We start from the raw sequence: 21,911 nt of genomic DNA, 5'->3' as shown, positions 1-21,911 counted from the left end.
ATAAAAGCCCTTTTGTTTTAAGGTTTGGCTTAAGTAACCAATGGGTAATTCTTCCTTTACTGGTGCTTTCCAAACAGGTGTTCTCTCACTTCCCTTTGAAGCTCCTGGTGTTAGCCACTGTCAAGGATCTCATCCAGTAAATGCCCATTCACGATAACAGTCCTGTTTGAAAACTTGTTTTAAACAGTTTTCCACCAGCATCATGTGCTGCATGCTTACATTTATCCTACTGAAACCAGAGTAAATTCATAAAAGTCAATGGAATTGATCTTGATTGAAGAGAGAAATCAGAATGTGGCTTAGTATGTTGGTTGTTACATTATTTATTACACAGCCTCTGGATTCACAGCAGATGAAAACTGCAGTTCTCGCAAGCATAGCACAGCCAGGCAATCGTCTTCCACACCGACAAACTTCTCCATCTGCCCCTGTTGGTGTAATTGATGGCTCACTGCAGATAGCTTAACTCTGTTACATCCACCTAAAGAAATTATCAAAGACTTACAAAGCATGGGAGTGACCCAGGAAATGTAGATGCAACCCGAAGACTCAGATCAAAGCTGCCATGTATGCTGGGATTCAGAGTTTGGGCTCATGCCCATTTTGTAAATGATGCACATGCAGAATGAGTAAAGATGAAAATACATGAAGTGCACATGGGTAGCACAGCAGCAATTCCTTCACCTGCCATTTTCTCTTTGCTTAGCTTCACTCGTAAGTGATTTCTAAATGTTTATTAGTCCTTCACAGAGATAATGAGTCTTTTTTTCAGCTTGTTACATACCAGGTGTTAGCATACATTTTCCTATATATTGGACAGAACATTGTGGAAGAAAGGAGTTTATCTTGTGTAAACTAAACTCTTTTAATTCACTGTGTTGCAAGTAACTTCACATACACATCTTACAATAAAAAACACCTGAAAAGCACAATCATAACACAACAATGTTGATAGGCTCTTTAAAAATTTCACCTGCAAAATGGAGTATTGTATTGGAAACTTAGGATAGCCATGGGAAAAAAATAATAATCTCCAGGAAAGGAGCAGATGCACAGCTAGTTTAGAAAATTTACTGGTTTAGCTTTGAAATCAAAATTAGCAGCAAAAGGAAAAGGTTCTTTACTCAGGAGAATTCAATTTATCCATTGTTTTAACATTTTGTGCCCTAAGCAAAAGCCACAGTTCTTTTTCTTCAGAATAGATCTGGCAGATTCCAGCCATAGAGTCTGTGGTTTTCAAACTCAAGAAGCTGTAAATTTTATAACTCTGCGCCCTGCGGTCAGAGCTGCTGAGTGTTGTGTCTGAAGTCAGGTGGTTGGTGTGTTAAAGGTAGACATTAAACAGTTCTATTGAGGAACTGGAAATGTTTAAGGAGGTTGTTTGCCAGCTGTAAATTTGGGAGCAAATGCCAGTTGGCTGAAAAGGTGCTGGAAAGCATCCAGTTAAGTAGACTAGCACTGGAGGTCTTTCCAAATTTGTAAGTCTGATAACTTGGCTGTATATGCAGACTTCAGTTACTGGGTTGTTAAGGAAGGGCTTTATAATGAATGTTTGAAAATACGATAGAAAAACTTTTTATAAGCTCATTACTTTGGCAAAATTGCAACTTTGCAATAGTATTGCATTCCTGATGAAAACTTGGTTGAACATTATACATTGAATACAATTTTTCAGCTGAGTGCCAGGGACCTTAAAGCATATAGTTTTGTGCCCTGCAATATTTTGGTTTTAGTACTTTTCCAGAGTTTGATTTTGCCCTTTTTCTGCATAGTTGGGATGACAGAGGAGGTAAGAGCCCTGACAGAGGAGGTAAGAGCCCTGACTGTGATGCAGCTCTAGCTTTGTAAATATTCCCTCTTGTAGTCTGCTGGGTGGGAAGGGGTCTGGCTTTGGCTGCCAGCCAGGAAATGGAGAGGAAGTTCACTTCATCTGCCTGTGATAATTGTGTCTACTTTCCAACGTGCAAGAAGGAGGTGTAGCCCAAGGTCTTAAAATGTGTACAGCCCAGCTTGCCTGGGGTGCAGGATTTACCCCAGGCACTCACTCAGCTGGAGTTTCTTACATCATTGTGTGGTTGTTCTCTGAAGCGATAGATACTAACATGTCTTGTTCTAACTCGTCCAAGATCATTTACTCTTCATTCCCCGCGCTCTGTTGAAGCACCAGGAGAATATTGCTCCAACAGGAGTAAAACTGGTTGCCATTTTTATCTTATCCTCCCTCTTCCATGTTCTGAATTCTGTTGTTCAGGATGCATCCGTTCTGTCACAAAGTAAAGAGCACTTTCAGAAGACAAGTGTTCAGTCTAATACTTAAAAATGTTTTTATTAGAAAGGTTTTAAGCTTTACTTTTTTTTTGGCCACTGACATAGCACAGTTATATGACAGTTGCCAGAATCAAATGAGACGAGGGTTAACCCCTACACAAGGTCTTGAGGTATAGACAAAACCTCCTCCTCTTTTGACACATGACTTACTAAAGGCCAGATAGAATTTCAGCCTCTGCAGTTGAAGGAACACAGAGCACCTACTGAAATGGGAGAAAGTGCATCCTCATAGGAGCATGAAAGAGGAAATCTGACTTTGACTGTTCATACATTAGCCAGATCTTTTCTAACACAAGAAGAAAATAAAGCTACTCTCTGAAATTGTTTCTGGCTGCCTAAGATACTGAGATCTGTACTAATACCTTGGACTTGTAGGACCTTCCAATCAGTAAAAGGAAATTAAAGCATTTACATCAGATAGGTATGAAAACCCAAGGTAAAAAGAAAATTCCTGGAAAAAAGTGACACTGGTAACGGTTTGAATAGAGCATAGCAAATAGGGCACAGCCCCACACATTGATGAATGAGCATAAAGTAAAATATGGAAACTTTGGAATACACTCAGTAGTGAGCAACATGTGCTGTGAGCACAGAGTGTGGTAGAGGCTTTCTGGAAAGACAGGATGAGATCCAGAGGCGCAGGGCAGCGTCAAGTTGCACAGCAGTCTCAATTCTAATGTCTCCTAATTTCAGAGTGTTTGATTTTAATCTTGTTCTTGTAAAATAGTTGTGATGTATGCATACATATATGACTCACCCCTAAAACAGATATAATAAATTATTGCTTTCAAGAATATTCAGTAAAAATAGAGAGGTCAGTCATTACTCTCAGATCTGTTTCTTCTGTAATCTCACAGGTATTCTAAGGTGCTCATGAATTAAGCTTGGATGGGTGCTTTACCTGTGCTTGAAGGATCTTCTAATCTGAATCTTCCAATGAGAAGGCACATTCCCTCCAATTCTTTTGAAAGTATTTTGCCTTTTACAGTCCTAAGTGCTATATTCTCAGTTTGGATCATTATTAAGGTTCACTGACTGAAGTAAAATCTTTGGCTGCTAAGAATAGAAATATAGCATCCGTTTTTCTTTCTTCTAGAAAAGTAAACAGTATGCAGTCCAGATCCGTCATGTGTTCAACATTATTGAGCTGGAGGTCATGTAAATTTGGTCTGATTTTTCACTGTCATGGGTAATTTCCGTTTTCCAATAGGTACATTTTCAGAATACTTTAAAACCCTTGGCTACATTTCAAAATGTTATTATATTTCTTGGTCTTAAATGACATAAATGCAAGTTTGTTGCTGTTTTGTGAAACTGGTCTATACAGGCATCAGTGGATTGCTTAAGCACTCAGGTTAGACATCATGTGAACTTAACAGATATTTTATTAATATTTTGAATTATAATAATTAACATGGACTGAAACTGTACTTGAAATGCTAGTGCTTATCAAAATGCATATTTAGGAACTGAGAATAACTGCACCTGCTCTTTGTATTACTATGACCAGATCCATATTGGTGAAGACTTAAACCAGAGCTCTGTAACTGTAAAATCTTCTACTTTTTCTATTAAGTATGAATATAAATGCACTTTGCTGCCAAAAATAGTTTCTAAAATAAATGTTGTTAAATAGAAATTTCCCCCCCAATTTAGGTGTGTGTCAGATGTTCATGCATCTTGCATTGATTATAATTCAGACTTGAATACAGTGAATTTTAAAGTTCTGCATGTGAAAACTGCAATATAATTCACTACTAAAATAGTACAGCCTCAAGAACTAGGCTCCCTGAGTTAAATGACAAAGATTGTTATTATAGTCAGTAAAGTCAAACTTTCTATAAATTTTCTAACACATTATGCTAAAATCATGAATAAAAGGTTTATCCAATCCTTTTTCCTTTGTAGACACCCCAGGACAGGTTCTTTCCTGGACTGAAGCTTTATCAGCTTCAGTCATCATGAAAAAAACCCCAAAACAGCTGAGGGTCTTCCAAACAAAATTTATCACCAGTCGCATAGGAAAACTTTTTCACAAGAGAAAAAAAAAAATCTCTACATACTTATTTCAGCCTCAAGAACAGAGGAAGCCATCTCTAACCACCTCTATTCCCAGTCCCCACACTATACTACTGCTTTTTTTCAGTAAAGCTTTGAGTCCTGCTTGCTTCATGGGCAAAAGCTTCTTCATTCATAGAAGGCATTGTGGAAGCATTAGCTAGCGTGGACTTTGCTTACTACAAGATAGGATGTGTATTTCTGCACTCTTCTGTTATGTGCCCTGCAGGTGTTAGTCCAAGCAAACACTTTGCTGTTTAGGAATTACTTTAATGGTTTTTAGTTTATTGAAAAATTAGGTCTCCTGAGAATTCTTTCACAAACATGATGTGTATTAAGTGTGTATCATGCTCAGTTTGTTTCCCTTCAGAAGACAAACTCTCTCTTACCCTCTCCCCGTTTTTTTTTTTTTTTAACCAACCCCCAAATACCCCTCTATAGATCCTGTTACAAGGCAAAAATCCAGGGATTGCTTGGGAATATACATTTTCCAAAACCAACCATGAAAACAAGACATCTGTCAAAAAACACAGCTACTCCTGGGTGACAGTGCAGTCAGAGTGCTCAGCTACTTGCGGTGGTGGTAGGTAACTTTCCAATTCCCAATCTTCTTCTTTTTCATTTTTTAAAGCATCTCAAACATCTACCTTTACTTTTGCAATTGTATATCAATAAGTACAGGGGGGTTTACACTTAACACCTGGTCCTTATTTTTTTTATCTGACAACTTATAACATAAATGAAGTACCTTCATACTGCCTTTATATTAAAAAAAAATAAATTCATGCCAGTCTCACATTAACTGAGACTTTTTTCTTTAGGTCAGTCTGTATGCATACAGTAATTAAATTAAATATGTGCTTTGATGTTGTAATTTGGGAACATAGAAAGATACCAAATAATGAGTAAAATTTATCTTATCTGTAGAGAGTAATTGAAGATTAGAATGTTATCAAGAGCTTTACTGACAGTTGCACCCTGATCTTCTTACTGTTTAATTACAAATATTTGAGTTCTGCCAGGTCAAAGTCTGAAATTCTGTATAAGCTAAGGATTTCTTATTACCATATTCCTCTAGGTATTTGCTTTGCACAGATCATCAATGTATTTTTCTAAATCTTGAATGTCCTGTCAGTGAAAGTAATTCTAGGATGTAATGAAAACAGAAAACTGTCATGTAGGAAGTCCTGCAAATCGAGAATTAAAATTTTAGTAGCCTTTAAATTGGAACTGGGTCATATAAATAAGACTATATGCTGTGGTTGTCTTTAATACCAAAGAATAGGACTAGGTGACCAAGGAAATGCCGCATTATGCTTTATTGTTATGGCAATAAAGTCCAGGTGAAATACAGAAGTATCTTGCTAGTGTGTTGTCAGATGTCACAGCACCTCAATAAACTGTTTATGGAAGAAAGACCCACCAGGAACACTGCAGACATAAAATAAGACAACTGCTATTTTCTTGCTTCCCTTTAAAACAAGTGAAGATGGCAGCACGGATATAAAGATGATGGAAACAACCGTGTTTCCAAATTTGACTTGCTGTGCCCCGTGAGCCATGTGTGAAGTGAATGATACATCTCAATTAAAAGATAAATCTATAAAATCACTTCATCTCTTAAGGCATTTGTAGTCTTCTCTGTAATCTGTCCTGGTGTTGACACTAGGAAGAGTTTAGGTACAGGAACATGCAGAATTCTGAAGTCTGTAAAGATACACTGGAAAAAGTTGCAGAATGTTTTCTTGCAGTTTGCAAGCGCATGAGGAGAGCTCTAAGAAAGCACTGCTAGTTTCTGCAGGGAATTAGGATTTGAAGAATTACTAATTTTTGCTGGGGGAAGATTCTGCAAATATGCTCTTTATAACTAAAATGTTTCATCTGACTTCAATAGTGCCTGTGTTGCAGAGAAGGAAATTAATGTTAAAAACATTTTGACAAATTAAATCCTATTTTATTTAGTTCAAGTCAGTGGAATTGTAGCAAGGATGAGCTTGGACTTGTTTAGTTAAAATTCTTCCTTATTACTTCTTCTCTTATATTTTTGAGTAAACATTTATTTTACAGTATCTTTTCCTAATTCTTCCATAGGACACATTACAGCAAAAGCAATTTGTTTGGAAGATCATCGTACACGAGTTAATTCCTCCTTTTGTGGCCCAAGGATGAAGCCTTTAACCGAAACAAAACTATGCAATACTCATCCCTGCCCAGCATAGTAAGTTCTCTTTATTTTTGTACCTTTTTGCGGTGCGTTATGACTGAGTTTGCCACGAAAGAAATCCTCTCTGATAGGCACACGGAACTGTACAGCCTGCGAGCTGAACCCACTTTTATTCTGTAACGTAAAACGGTAATTGTTTAAAAATGTTAGTTGTGTAGGCTTCTGCCCAATGATAATAATAGAGGCAGCATTTCTAATGTTGCTAAGCAAGACCTCCCGAGGATTGCTTGCAGCTCTGTCACCATGCTGGGGTTAGCTATGTGACACTGAGTAAATCTAAGTTAGTTAGAGGCCTGTTCTGCCACCTTTACTCACCTTGAATCAATAAGACCATTTCCTGAGTAAAGTGCTACTCCCCATGTGGAAGCTTAGCCCCTTGACTCAGATTCCACATATTAGATTAGGTTAAAAGAATCTTGTGAAGTGTAATTAGTGATTTTTGGACAAAATGTCCCACAGAGTATTATGGTACTGAGAAGAGGACTATCTAAAGCAAATAAATCATAAGCAATGCTCCTGGTGCCCACCAAAATAAATATGAAGACACTGCCTACATGACCAATCTTATTTTCTGAAAGACATAAGAAAGGTGAGATGCAGAGGAAGACATTGACATATAGATAAGCATTTAGACTCCAGCTGGTCTAAATCAATAGAGCTGCTTTAAAAACAAGGGAATTACACTGATTTATAGTAGCTGTTGTTGGGGTCCTTTGGGAAAAAAAAAGTGTGCTCTTGTAATTAAACACAGTATTATGTGGCTTAGAATATAAAGGGGTAGATTTAAGGACACATTGGCCATCTTTCTTCTGTGGGTTTTTGTTTTTTTTTTTTTAACTTTTGGATTCCTGACTTTGCAACCTTAGTGTTATTTTAATTTCATACTAAAGATCAGAAAAACTGTACTATGTTGGACAAAACATTTTGACTTCCAGAACAGGAGACTTTCTAAAGGAGTATGCTGAAAAAATTAAGAGTGTTTCAGGGGGAAATAAAGACAGTTGAAGATGCTTTGAAGCGTACAGGCAGCAGAAGGCACAGGAAATGGAGGAAAGCTATAGACCTGGTGTCATCTGCTGATTTTACTCAGCAGTGATAAAAGCAAAGGGTGGTAAAAGCAGTTGGCTAAGGCCACTCCCATGCTTCATAAAATAACACATTTAATGAAGTTTAATAGGAAGCATTCCTAGTCTCCTCTAGTCCAGAACAGGATGATGGGGCAAAGCAAAAAGATGTGTATGTTCTGCAGTGGCTTTGTTTTTACTTGAAAATCCATAGTTTGCAGCATGTCAAACATACTAAAAAACAGTCCAGTAATAGTTTGGAATTTCCTGCAAAATTTAAAGATTACAGCAGAGTACACAAAATCCAAATGGCAAATTATACACTGTGACCACAGAACAATTGAGATAAGGTTTAAATAATGGCAATATGTGACATGAGAGCCCCATGTTCCTGCTTCAGCAGTTTCTTTAGATTGCATTTAGCCACATGATTTTCTCAATACCAATTCTAAGTAATCTTTGTAGCCAAGCACAATCTTTTCATATGTGACTTATCTTCTGCCAGAACTATTTTTATCCAATGAACTCAGTATCATGTACATAGAAATGTACTGTCTATGATGGTCCCAGGAGTGTTTTTAGGCTGTTTACACTTACCTTCATTTTGATGTGGCCTTGTTATGCTATAAAGCTTTACCAAAATCATTCTTATTGCTATTAACCACATACAAAACTTCCATTTCTGTTAACCAGATCCTGATGTATTTGAACATCCTCTGATATATCTATCACTGAAAATGCTGAATATCCATTTTGACACTCAGTGGAATGTTTTCATGATGAAATTGCACTGATATTCTTAGATTTACTACTTCAAAACACAATTAGTGACTTGAACCCTGAAAAGAGTACAAAAAGAAAAACCTGTGAAAGCCCCAAGCCACCTCTAGGGAAGAACGACTGAATTCACTAATTAATTATTTTTAAAATCCTTAGGATATATTAATGTATGGAGAATCTACATGTAGGACCATGTCTTAAATTCACAGATTGCCATTCAGCTGAGTGAAACTATGCCAGAATATTTCTGCTGAGGAATCTGCCCAGAAAGTCACAGTGTGTAATATTTCCCATAAAACTGAGACTGTCAACATTAAAAAATGTAGTATTAATAAATACCATGGAGGAAACAAAGAATGCTTAATAGCCAGCAAATAAAGCAAACCCAAATACGGTAGGCATAATGGGCAAGGGAAGGAGGTGAATAATAGATGAGATACAAGCGTGTCAGTTCTGTGACATAAAAGAGGCTCCAGACATATAAAGGTCAGTGAGGAATAATTACTGCATAAGAACAAAGACTGGTTAGTCAGAGTAGGAGCAAACTACTGTCCCACCAGTAAGAACACAGAAAGGCATCAGTACTGCACTCTGTTGGATTTCAGAGCTGCCAAATCTGGTCATAATTATTTAGTTATTTGAGCTAATGAAAGATACTCTTGGATCACAGCCCAGATAATCTTGGAAAATGGCAGTTTACTAGAGGACATTAAAGTAGGTTTATTGCACTCTCCTCTGTGAAGAGTGGAACTTTCTGGGCAGTTATGGTGAATAAGCTCTTAAAATGATTGCTCTAGCAATCACTGTTGTCAGAAACATCAAAGCAAACTAATTAAAAGTTGTAAAATGGATTAAAATGATAACTTTTTTACAGAAGTTTGTATTGCAATAGTCCAAATACTTATAAATCAGAGAAAAAGGAAATTTCTGACATGTTCTGGAATTACATAACTACTGACTTTTCACATTAATATTTCTTTGTCCTTAAATTAGTGCTTTTTATATTTCCCACTACTTTTGGCAGTTACTAAAGTTACTAGACTGAGAGTTGGGATTTCTTCTATCCCCAAAGGGATTTTTCCAAAATAGGCTTTTAATACATTTTTTAACAAATTAAAATTAGCTTTGTTTTCAAGCAGATGTGAACAGACAGGCAAATGGGATGCTCTTCATCTTTCACACAGTCAAAAAAAAAAAAAGAGGCTTTCTTGTCATGGCAGCTGTATGTAGGCAGCTATTTCAGTGGTCACAAGGCTGGTGCTGTGAGAAACCATGGAAGTAGGATAGGCCAAGCAGTCAGATTTGAGACAAGAACCTTTTCTGTGGTATAAATTATTAAAAACTTGTAAAACTGCTGTTTCAACATCTTTAGTTCAATTTCAGTGCTAGGTCTTTGAATAAGAGTTCTCAACTCGAGTAATCATTTAGTCATTCATAATTTCCTTTTGTTTCTTCACTTCTATTTTCTATCTAGTTATTTATGGTCTTACACTGCAAGCCTTCGAGGACAGACACTTGCGTGCGTGTTTGCAAAGTGTTCCACAAAAACTGGGAACTCACTCAGTGCTTCAGTAATAGAAATACTGAGCAGCTATTGACACTTCAAAATGAACTTATCCCAAGCAATTGGCAATAATTCTTCAGCCTTTGTGTATGCATCATCAGTGACATGCTGCGTAACTGAAGTGTGCCAGTGACTGGAGTATAGATGTGCCCAACAGCTTTCACTGGTTAGATTTTCTCTGTTTTATTTAGATTCTACATCCTCTGTCTGCCAAATTTATTAGTCTGAGGACATTTAAATCCTCAAGACACTAATAAGACTACTGATTTTAGCAAGCAAGTTCTTTTTTTTTTGTGAATAGAGGCCTCTAAGGTTGGACATAAATACCATTGGACAACCACGCCAACATCTCTATCTGACTTCTTCCTTTGGCCCTGGGTCTGTTAGTCTATTGGAGGTCTCTTCAGCAGCTGAAGTGACAAAAGTGATCATCCTACCATTTCTTTAGAAAAGATTTTTCTTTTCCTGTTTTAGAGAGTTTTTTCAATTAAAAACATAAATGTAGTTAAAAGGAATAGTGAATTGTTAGCCAAACCCTTAGATCTTCTAGATACTCCACCAGCCTCAATGGCAGCATCTCTCTCAGTCCCTATGGAATTCCAGATTCCAGGTCAGATTCACAGGCAAGCTGGTTCTGGTAGATGAGAACTGTAAATAAGTAATACTAATTTTTCTAGTTGTGTGACTATATTGCATCCCTAGCAAAATGTTCCATGCTTTGAAGACAGATCACATAACTATGGCTTTTTGCTTGCTTGAACAGATATCAGTACATCAGGCTAAACAGAATCCCTCAGTAATTCACATTTGATAGGTTGCTCATATGTATTCATTTTATAAAGCTAATTGGACTCCTGTGTTTCTAACGTGCATTTTCTCCTTTAAGCTGGTCAACAGGCGAATGGAGCACATGCAGCAAATCTTGTGGAGGAGGCCAACAAAGTCGTCTCATTCAGTGTGTCCAGAAAAGGGCTTTCCAAAAAGAGGAGGTAGTAGCCCACTCCCTGTGTCCTGTCAGCACCCCTACACAGGTGCAGATGTGCAACAGTCAGGACTGCCCACCTGAATGGAGCCCTGGCCTATGGTCTCAGGTAACTGGAGAAAAACTTACATTTTTGTCTGCTGGCATAATGAAAATATTGCCAAAAACTCTGCTCAAGAAGAATAGTGCAAACTTTGTGAAGATCAGTATTTTTCAAATGGTTCTATTCATTAAGATAATATGTGCACTATGTGTTTATTTTATGTAGCCTTCCTAAGTGCTTGGACAGGAGGGCTTGCCACAAGTGGACATGTAGTGTCCTTTTTGGTACATACAAATAGATGGATAATTTTTTCTGGTTTCATAACTTAAGGCTTTATGAATTCTTCAAAGCCCTCTGAGATTACTCCCCACAGCAATATTAACTTTTCTAAGAGATGACAGGCAGTTGAGAAATTAAGAAATATTTGGGGTTAGAGTTGCATATTAACACACACATATGTGAATTGTGGGTTGATAAATTTGTGATTTACATGTTCACTAATCACTTCTGCACCTTTACCTTTGTTAGAGTAACTATTCTACTGCAAGTAGAGCACTGCTGCAGTTAATTGCTATGAGGGGAATAAGGCCCCTGGGCAGATTCCTCTATGTACACACCCTTTACAAACCTGTGAACTGCCTGACATTAAACCAGCCCCAGTTAAAAACCACACACCTGCTTACACAAAACTCAGCCCTGCTCTTTCTTTCACTGCTACTGATGCTGGTATGAACTGTACAGATAAATGAAGTACTGGGAAATCTGGGATTTAAGAGACAGCTGGCAGTAAACTTATAGCAAAAAAACCTGCATTATTTTTATTTTTCCATCTTCATTTAGGTGGATTTAAATTTACTGATAAATCTATTACTTCTGTGTACACTTCTTGGCACTGTTACTCTTTAGGTGTTCAAGAACATGTTGACCTAAGCGTTCCCAGCTGAGAAGCATGGGCTGCCTCTCCAGGGGAGTGCCTTGTAATGTACTATGACAGACAAATAACTACTCAGTAGTCCATCGTAGCAGTTTTAACATTCAAAAAGAAACTTTTTCTCCCAGTGTATGTGAAGGAAACCTTAGTGTGTTAGGAGATTATAAAAACTAGGTATGATGATTAGATACTTAAAAAGGAAGAACAAAGTCTTCAAACACATTCATACTTTCAAAGTTTCCTTCCTCTAAAATAAAAAAACCTCTCTCATAATTAAAAAAAAATAAATAAATTTTCCTTCTCTTTAGGAGGTGTACAACTCAAGTTGTGATTTTCAAATAAGCCTAAGAAAATTTAGTTCACAAGTCCTGCAGAAATGTAGTGAACAGGCCCATTGAACAAGTTAATGGAGATTTTAAGATTCAGCTGAAAGCTGTTCTGTCACAAGCTCAAAGGAGTTAAGCAGGAAAAAATGCAAAATAGCCGGCCACTCTACACAAATCAGAGTAATTTTAAATGGAAGGAGTTTTTTGCTTGTCTGGGGGAAAGATTAAAACCACAGATTTTCAGCATGCAGATATTTCTGTTGCATCCTCAGTACAACTCTGCTTTCATGAAATTTTTTAAAAACATTTATGATTTAATATGGCTAGCAATAGGACAGGATTCTGCCTTAGAATGTGCCCCTGAATTATTAGTAAAAAGAAGAACAATTAGAAGAGGATGCACCAGGGTAGAAAGCTGGCAGCATTATTTCAGGGCCATTTATTTCTTCATTTCATCAGAATTGGCTCATTTGTGCGTTTTGTTGTATGCTAAGGCAGTGAAAACCATAGAGGGTCTTTTCAACTGAACCATGGTTCAGCAATGCATATTTATTCACTGGTGACTTGTCCTAAGCTTCAGTTGTAATCTTGGCAATTAAAATACCTTTGGTCAAACTTCTTAACCATTGTCTGTATCAGATTCTGCCTTGTAGTGAGATTCATTTGGTGAAGGAGTTATGTATAGATTCCCTGGGTAGTTTTCTCTGCCTCTATCTCATCCCTCTAGGCCAGGGTGAGGACAAAATAACAAATAGCTGAGAACATCTTGCTGGGGGAGATTTTGTGATGGGAGGTTCGGACCAGCTTTCAACCGTGCTGTCCAGGGAAAAAAGCATTTTGCTCACGAGTCCAACTTACCTCATCTACGGAAGAGAGATATTACTTATCTGTTCTACATGGGGGCTGCAAGAGTTCATAGTTTACATTAAGAAAGCACTTAGAACAATGTTTTAGAAGTGACATACAGATGTTATTGTTACTTATTTACCAAAAAAAATTTGAAGTTTACTTATGTTATAATGGCAGCTACACGGCACATTAGCCATGGTTCTGTACTCTGCTGTGAAATACAAATAATGCCAGTTTTCATTTCCCCTGGTTCAAATGTATATTTCTTTCCATCACAGTGCTCCAAGACTTGTGGGAGAGGTGTTAAGAAACGGGATGTCTACTGCAAAAGTACTGGTTCTCCCAAGGTTAAAATCTTGCCTGAAAGTATGTGCAGCAGAGACCAGAAACCTGAATCCCAGCAGACCTGTGTGCTGGGACGCTGCCCCAAAAACGACCGACTCCAGTGGGTGATTTCTTCCTGGAGTGAGGTAAAGTGGTGCAGTTACATGGCTCACTGCCTTCCTCTGCTGCTCCTGGAAACGTTGACTCAGGGACACACGTGAATCATCTGGGGGAAAGAAAGCTGAGCTTTCATTTGAAAATCAGGTGTTCTAGGCAAGCTGCTATAAACATACAGTTCTTCACATCCAGATGTAGTTACATGTATCCCGATGTCCTTGTTTTTCAGGACTTTGACTGACTTGGATTTATATTTCAGTTTACACATTACAGAACACAGTCTTTGTGGTTTTAGTTATGTAATGCTTTTGTAGTTTCAGATAATTTGGGGTCTCTTGCACATAGCACGTTCTCCTTTATCTGAATGTGTTTCTATAGATTTAAAAAGTGTATTTTGCCTTTGCAGTGCTCAGCCTCCTGTGGCCCAGGTGTACAAAAGCGAGAACTAAAGTGTGGTGAGAAAAGCATCCATGGGAAATTGATCACCTTTCCTCAGCGAAGATGTAGAAACATCAAGAAACCAAACATCAACCTGGAAGAAGCTTGTAACAAGGGAGCCTGTCCATCCCAAACGTTGTATAACATGGTGTCTGGCTGGTATTCCTCACCCTGGCAGCAGGTAGGAATGAGAAACTTTCTTGCCTCTCTCTCCTTGTCCCAGCTAGCACACTTTCTCCAGCACCATTTCATGTCTTGGCTTTTACGGAGTTTACTAAAGGAGCGAATTTCCCTTCACAGTAGCTCAAGTAGAATCCCCTAGTGCTTTTCACTGCAGAGCATTAAAGAACAAAACAACTGCAATGTGACTGCTGACTCTTGGGCAGTCTATCCACCGTCATTAGAAGGTGAGGTTGCAGCGCTGGGATTAGGGAGCACCAAACCTAGAAATGCCATAGTATCCTGTGCCACAGAATGGACGCTAGCTGGAATGGCACAAACGCCTGGTGGGTGCAAAATGCTGAGTCCCACGCCACTGTGACTATGGGAGTGGGAGTCCCAGCTCCCCAGATCAAAGCTAGCTCCAGCCTTACATTGTGCTGTAGTCAAATGTCCAGTTATATGGAGGAGATTATCTCCAGTACTAACAGTCCACAGGTGTCTCCTGCACGTAACCATTCACTAAAGGTCACACCACTCAGCCACTGAAACATGATGCAGCTGGTCCACATCCATCAGGTATTTTGGTGCAGCTCATTTCTTTGTCCTGAAACTGAAGAATGTCACCCAAAAATGTTATTCATGCTTGAGAGGCTCTACATCCCACGCTTGTTTTCCACCACTTTCTTCTCAGTCTTCTTCGAACTGCACTGTGGTTGAACTATTACATATCTATATGCACAATGTATTTGAGCATCTGCACAGATTGCCTGGAATTCCCTAAATACTATGATTAATTATGGGATCAGTCTGTATTTGTTTCTACATTCTTCCAAACAAGCTTCTGTATTTCTGGAACTTATCTACTTTATGAGTCACATATCAATGAGACACACACTAATTTAATAACATTTACATGAAACAATGTATGCCTGACAATTCTAATCAGATGAAAATTATCACATTTCTCTTAAAGACAACTTTTCATGAAACACATACAAGTAAAAGGCTTATTCATTTTAAACTACTCCATAGATCTTCCTGCAAACACATAGTGTTTTTCCCCAGATACTGCCATAATTGTGGTTCCAGTGGGAGTTTTATCTCTGTTGAAGACAGCAGGATTGGGCCCAGAGGCTCAGAGTTCAAAAGAAATCAGTGCAGACAATCACGAACAGGTTTCCTAAAATGTTCAGTTTCTGTCTCAATGCCTAAGTGAGGAACCAGATTTTCAGCTGAGTCCTCAAATAACTAAACTTTCAGAAGGGAGAACAGATGCACACATCTTTGAAAAGTTAGTCCTGATGGGGGTTGCTGAACAGCAACACATCCAATCCTGACCCTTCTCTCTTTGAAAGTCTCATCCAAAGCCCTTGAAAGTTACTCCTTTGGGCTCCCAGAGAGTCTCTATAATGCAAGATGGCTTTTCCTGTTTTCCTCTCTACAGTGTACGGTAACATGCGGAGGGGGAGTGCAGACCCGGAGCGTACAGTGCCTGCGCCAAGGGAGACCAGCTTCTGGGTGCTTGCCCCATCAGAAACCAGCAGTCCTGAGAGCTTGCAATACTAACTTCTGCCCAGTCCCTGTGAAAAGAGGTAAAACTCAGCTTTACATGCTGCAGCATGGTTGGTTGCTTACAACTCTATATCCAGCAAACACCACCTTTTCCAGTTACACCCACTGAAGATTAGTATTTGGCATGGTCCTTCATAAATGTTTTTTTCTTAGACTTTCCAGCTTTACAGTTACTCTCTGATAGTACAGAATCTCTCTTCTCAAAGTGAACTTAAACAGACTTGAGTGTAACTGACACAGGAGATTTTAAAAAGAGGGATATGTTAAAAAAAAAAGTATGTCAAAAAGTTATGCCACTTGGTTCTGAGCTGCATCTTTATATTATCTTGTTGAATAACATAGAAGGATCCCATGCTGGTACTGTTTTATGATTAAAAATAGCAACTTTTGAACTAAGCAGTAATCGTTTGCCATTTATTTTTAGTCTTTTGAAGTCCGACCAAGCTGCAAATTGCACCCATATCCTGGAGTCCAAAAATGCTTTGTCTAGAATGTACTTTCTCACTGCTTCTGATTAGTGTCTGATGTGGAGTCAGGGAACATGATATTAAGCTCTGTCCCCACTTGTATGTCCACTGCATCCCCTTCCACCTCTTCAGTCTGTTTAGCAGTTCTAGAAAAGCAAGAGGTTTTATGTCACGCTGAATGATGGAAGGAATTCTCTCCGAACCACTACACAGAGCAGGGCATTAGTGCCTTTTAGTATATTTGCTTACAAGCTGGTTACAGTTGGTGACTCCTTCTTAACTGCAGGAAAAATGCTGATGGAGGTCCAGGTTTGTCCCATATACCGCCAGTTACATAGGTATTCTAAAGCATTTTAAACGTTAACTTCCAAAATACTGTAAATTAACTGTCTTGTTACCATTTTAAAACTGGGAGCTGAAAGTTACCTCTATAAAACCTAGGCTGGATTGCAAAAGAAAAGTGGTAATATTGTTGGGAGCAAAGGTCAAGCTCTGGCCCTGAATCTTGTAAACTGACATTAGCCAACCACCTTTCTCATCTGTACCGACTCCTGGCATTCCATGTGCACAGAAACCCTGTAAAACCCAGTGATATCTTAGACTATTCTACTGCATCAACTCAAAGACATGCAGAATATCAAACTGATACATCAGGGGACCTGAATGCAAACAAGGATATATAGATGAAATGGTATTAAAAGAGATAAGTGAATAGTTCTGCTTTTTTTATAAGTAAATGTTCCTAAAACTTCAAATTAACCTTCCTAAAAAGTTCTGCTGTACTTTGGAGTTTCTGTATTACATCTTTTTCTGTCACGATACAGCAAGCACTTTTCTTTCACCCCTGCCTTCCTCTGCTATATTTCATGTCTGGAGTAATGTCTGTTATTAATTTTGGCCTTGGCCTGTTTCACTCTCTCCTCACATCTGCAGGAGCCCTTTCCCCTTTATTGTAACTGGGTCGTCAGGCTCTAGAGATCAATTATCTCTTCACTGCTCTCTAACTTTCTGTCCAAACCAGCAAAAAGAGGGAACCAGCTGTGCTGGACTCACATTGAAGCAAATCAGTCCCTATTATCAGCCATGCAGCTCCAGCTCAGTGATCACAGTGAAGAAATTAATGTTTCAGGGAGAGTTTACACACACTTTCCTAGACAAACTGGGTCATTTCCGTCCCTCTGTTCGATGCAGTTACGGTCACCGTAACTCCTAGTAAATCCAATTGCTTAAAATGAATGAAAATTTAAACAATATATAAATACTTGAGTAAATAGAAATAAGGAACTGACAGCCTGATCCACATCCACTGAAGCTTGTGGGACTCTTTGTGTTTGGTCTTTGGATTAGGTCCCAAGAGTAAAGTTTTTGGCCACACCTCTGTAACATTAGCATTGCACTGTGATCTTCAAAAGGGGCATAAGGATTTATTAACATTGCCTCCTCAGTGCTTATACATTTTTTTTAATCAGTAGTTTGTAATTTTTGAAAATCTACCCTTCCATGGCAGGAGAGCTTCTTCCTGACTCAATCAGAACAGCTTTCCTCACTTTGTGCTGTGCATGTTTTTCACCTGTTGTCTGCTTTGGGTCCCCCCAGCAGCACATTCTGTCTGGTGAAGTAACGTGAGGGCTGGTGCTGAACTCCCAGTCACATCCCAACTGACACTCAACTGAGAACACAAATGCGATGCTGTGGGTGGAAAGGCTGCAGTGCAGTACTGAGCTTCCCAGTTCCCAGACAAGTGACTGTTCAAGGACAGTATTTCATTTACAAAACATGAGTATTTACAGACAGGCTTATGTTTTTAAGAACTAAGGTATAAAATGACATCTTTAAAAAAAATATTATTACATTATTTTTTTATTCATTCAAATAATTTGAGGGTGATAAAGGTATACAAAATCACCTTTGCCATCATATAAAAGAGAAGGAATAAGTGACTGATCAAAAGGAGTTCCTACAGAGAGCTGGAGATCACTCCTGTCCCACAGAATGTGAAGACATTGTCTGTTCTATGTGAGGGAGTATTTATCTTCTGTGACTCAGCCTAGCTGATCTGAGAACGCAGACAACGGTGGCGAGGTTTTTCTTCACTGTCTCCTTGTAAATTCCTTTTATTGACCATGTAAACAGTAGTTCTGAGAGTCAAATGGAGCCTTTTCCCATACTCACGGGAGATTTCTGTTTAGCTATAAATTTTGCTAAACCTCATTTAAATGTCTTACTGATCTCTCAGACATGGTGAATTTGTTTATAAATCATCCATATGAACCATCCCTCTGCTCTTTTAAAGAAACATAAAGCATCCACCACAAAACTGTAGAAAGGAGCAGCTATGAAGTCTTTTTAAAGTGACTGGGCTGTGTGTATAAGTGATCTGTACGTAATTTTAAGTAAAATCTTAATTGAAAAATATGGTTTATTTGTATTTGTACTTAAAAGCTGGGCTTTTCAGAACTCAACATTGTCAGCCTGTCTCTTTTCCCACTGCAGTTAATTAAGATTTCACCAACATGGCATAAGTCAAAGTCCTAAAAGCCTAATTCTTGCCACCTAACTAAAGTCTCTAAGAAGAGAGAAGAATTAAATCCCTCTAGGAAGTGTAGGAACACAAACACACGTGTGCACAGAGCAGGGCCCACACATTCAGATTTCTGTGCATTTTGTGTGCTCATGCACATACACTCAAAGCTGACACTACTTTGAGGTGCAGGTAAATTCCATGTGATGTTGACAGCAACAGGCAACCAGCTTCAAGCATGGAGCAGGCTCATTTGTACAAGTACCTGGCTTTAGAACAAATATTTGTAATTGGAGATGAAAATACAGATTACTTTTTTTATCCTCTACAGTGGAACTTCCTCCTGTTTTCCTGAACTTCAAAGTATGCTCTAAATTTTTTAATTCCTTTAGCCTCTGACCCTCCTGTTATATTAGTTCTCTCTCTATCAAATTAACAACTTTGATCTCTTAACAAATTAAAAAAGAAACTAGTATTTTTGAGATGAAAGCTAGCTCATGGTTCCTCTTCTTTGAATTGGGTCACCCATTGTGTTTTTAATACTACCAAATGCATACAAGTGTGTGGAACTATTGCCTGACTTGCAGACTTGCTAAAACACAGTCTTACCATATTGCTTGTATTTCTCTCCTTCAGATGATCCTTCCTGTGTGGACTTCTTCACTTGGTGTCATCTGGTACCCCAGCATGGTGTCTGTAACCACAAATTTTATGGCAAGCAATGCTGTAAATCATGCACGAAAAAGAACTGATAGGAACGTGTTATCTGAACCCTTCAGTGACAGGATTCTCTTCTTCAATTTATGTTGGAATTAACTTTGCTTTGAGGTAAGACATGGTGCCACAAAAACCACTGATGGAAGAGACATTTTTTCTAAGGGAATGTCTGAGGTACAGTAATCGTTGGATACATATTGAAAAAGGAATGTTTCTTTTTTTTCTTTACTTGCTGACCTCACTAAGTACAGGGTACTGTGGATCACTTGAACACTGAGACTCGAGGGGCAGTTCTTTCTTTAAAAGTGTCATTTTGCACTGTCATATGTTATGAGGAAGAAATTAAGACAAGAAAGCCTTTTCTGGCTAATTTACCAGGATGCAAAGCAAAGAGCTTGGGAGCTCGAGGAGGAAGGTTACAGCGTGGCAGCACAACAGATCGCACTATTAAAAGTGTTTCCTTTCATTTATTTTTTTGATACTATCATCCCAGGGTAAGGAGCTGTTCACTGCCACTTTCACAGAAAGACATTCAAATGGCTGTTGTCTGAAGAAGGCAGCGTCACACGTGTGACCACAAGAAGTAAATAGTGCACTACAAAGATATATGGTGCTTCTCTATTAGACTTGCTGCTGGAAAAGCAAGTTGTGCATCATGCTAATGTTTCTATTGTTTTGAAGAATTCATTTTCTGCTTTGTGTAGAAACTCAGAGGTGGTTAACTAGTAACTTGAAATGTATTCCTAGAAATATTCAGTGTTAGAATATTTGGACTTTTAATATTGCTGTGTTACAAGTAAAATAGAATTTCATATTTCAACTAACTCAAGGAACTCAGATTTATTGAGCTCAACGGTTATGTTTTCAACTTTCTAAGCTCATTAGATTTGTAATTTTAAAATTTAAACTTGATATTTTAAAGTAGTTTTTTTCAGAAGCTAGGTTGTTTGAATGCCAAGATACTGAAGAATGTCTTCCTTTTAATCTCAAATCTCTGCAAATTTTGATTCATCTGTTACCCAAAGGAAATACCAAGAATATTACAGTCCATTAATTCATGCTAAACTTCTCTAAATAGTTATTTATTCATATAGGTTATATTAAAAAAAAAAAATGGAAAAGATAAGTGGATAATTTACTCTAACCAAATGGAAAAAGTCAATTCTATTTTTATACATTCTCCTAATACTTTTACTTAGTTCAGAATCCACCAGCAAACAAAAGAAATGTAAACATAATGATATTTCTAATCATTCAGTATCAAGATGTTCGGTGACACTATATATCAAATAGTACAATTTAAAAATTTCTGCTTTGAAAAAACACCCAACCTATTTGCCAAACCCGTTCTGAGACAGAGCTGTGTTCTACTGTAATTTTCTGGGGAGTGCCCATGAGGGATATATTTATCTAATTCCACCCAATCCCACAACTTTGTTTGATGAATGTAGTTCATTTTTACTGTTTTTTTAAAGTATCATTTCAGCATAAGATTAGCCAGCTCAGCACTAATGCCAGACAGTGGTCACTTAAAATTAGCAGTTCCTTCTGAAACAATTTAAATTAGAAACATGTATTCTATGATACTTTAAGAAATGATGATTGGAAGCATATCACAACCTACACTGCTCTGTCTTGATATTGGACATCATGTAGTTATAACCATTTTTCTAGGAAAACTACAAAGGTTTTTTTTTGTTTTGTTTTTGTAATTGTCCTTTTTATTATTTGATGTAAAATAATTAATTTATTAATGCATAGCTTTTCCTTTATATTTCTTTGCTCACTTCCTTAAGTGACAACTGAGGAAAGAAAATGGTAGTGTCACAAAGTATGAATTATGGTGTAAAAAAAGCAAAAAATATAAGTGTAATATTTAATTATTTTATAAGCTTTGTAATAAAGTACTCTGTTTCATTATATTTGGAATTGTAAAATTCATGAATAAAATATGGAGGTTATAAGAAAATACCAAGTAATATAAGGGTGTGTGCATTTAGTTGTATTTGTGTCAATTGTCCCATGGTGTCTTTAAGTAAAACATTATCCTGTTTTCTTCTGCCAGGTAACTGGCCAAGGGCTGTGACTCTGAGCTGACGCCAGTTCTCTGGAGGGGTAATGACAAAATCTGCCCATAAGCAAAGCCTGTTCTTTGGGGCAGTGGAAATTTAGCCACCACAGCTAAGTGTGACCTCTCTGCCTAACCATGCCCCTAGCATTCAGGTCTCGTCGGGGTTAATAATGGCAGGGAAACCTCAAAACAGTGGATTTGAGTGTTAACAAGCCATTATGATGAATGGGATGGAGGTCATTCCTTTCAGGCACTCAAAGTCAGGACTGTGTGCTAAGGTCATGTGAAACTTCTCTGTTTGTGAAGGTCCCATTATAGTGGCAAGTGAGGAATGCACGACGCGTTATTCAGCAGAGTGAATATATTGTAGTTG

At 38.0% G+C, this 21,911-nt stretch overlaps 1 protein-coding gene across 1 annotated transcript; it reads left to right on the top strand.

Annotated features, from left to right (window-relative positions):
* The first annotated feature begins 1,777 nt into the window (after positions 1-1,777).
* On the top strand, positions 1,778-19,899 carry LOC104520060 (A disintegrin and metalloproteinase with thrombospondin motifs 18). The gene is made up of 8 exons (XM_010173612.1): positions 1,778-1,810; positions 4,828-4,969; positions 6,478-6,604; positions 10,905-11,109; positions 13,428-13,619; positions 13,997-14,209; positions 15,635-15,782; positions 19,387-19,899. The coding sequence occupies exons 1-8, from the start codon at positions 1,778-1,780 to the stop codon at positions 19,500-19,502; spliced, it is 1,176 nt and encodes a 391-aa protein (XP_010171914.1). The 3' UTR covers positions 19,503-19,899.
* The last annotated feature ends 2,012 nt before the right edge of the window (positions 19,900-21,911 follow it).

Source organism: Antrostomus carolinensis, unplaced genomic scaffold, assembly GCF_000700745.2.
Source record: "Antrostomus carolinensis isolate BGI_N321 unplaced genomic scaffold, ASM70074v2 Scaffold26308, whole genome shotgun sequence".
Lineage (NCBI taxonomy): Eukaryota > Metazoa > Chordata > Aves > Caprimulgiformes > Caprimulgidae > Antrostomus > Antrostomus carolinensis.
This window is presented reverse-complemented; position numbering and strand designations above follow the sequence as displayed.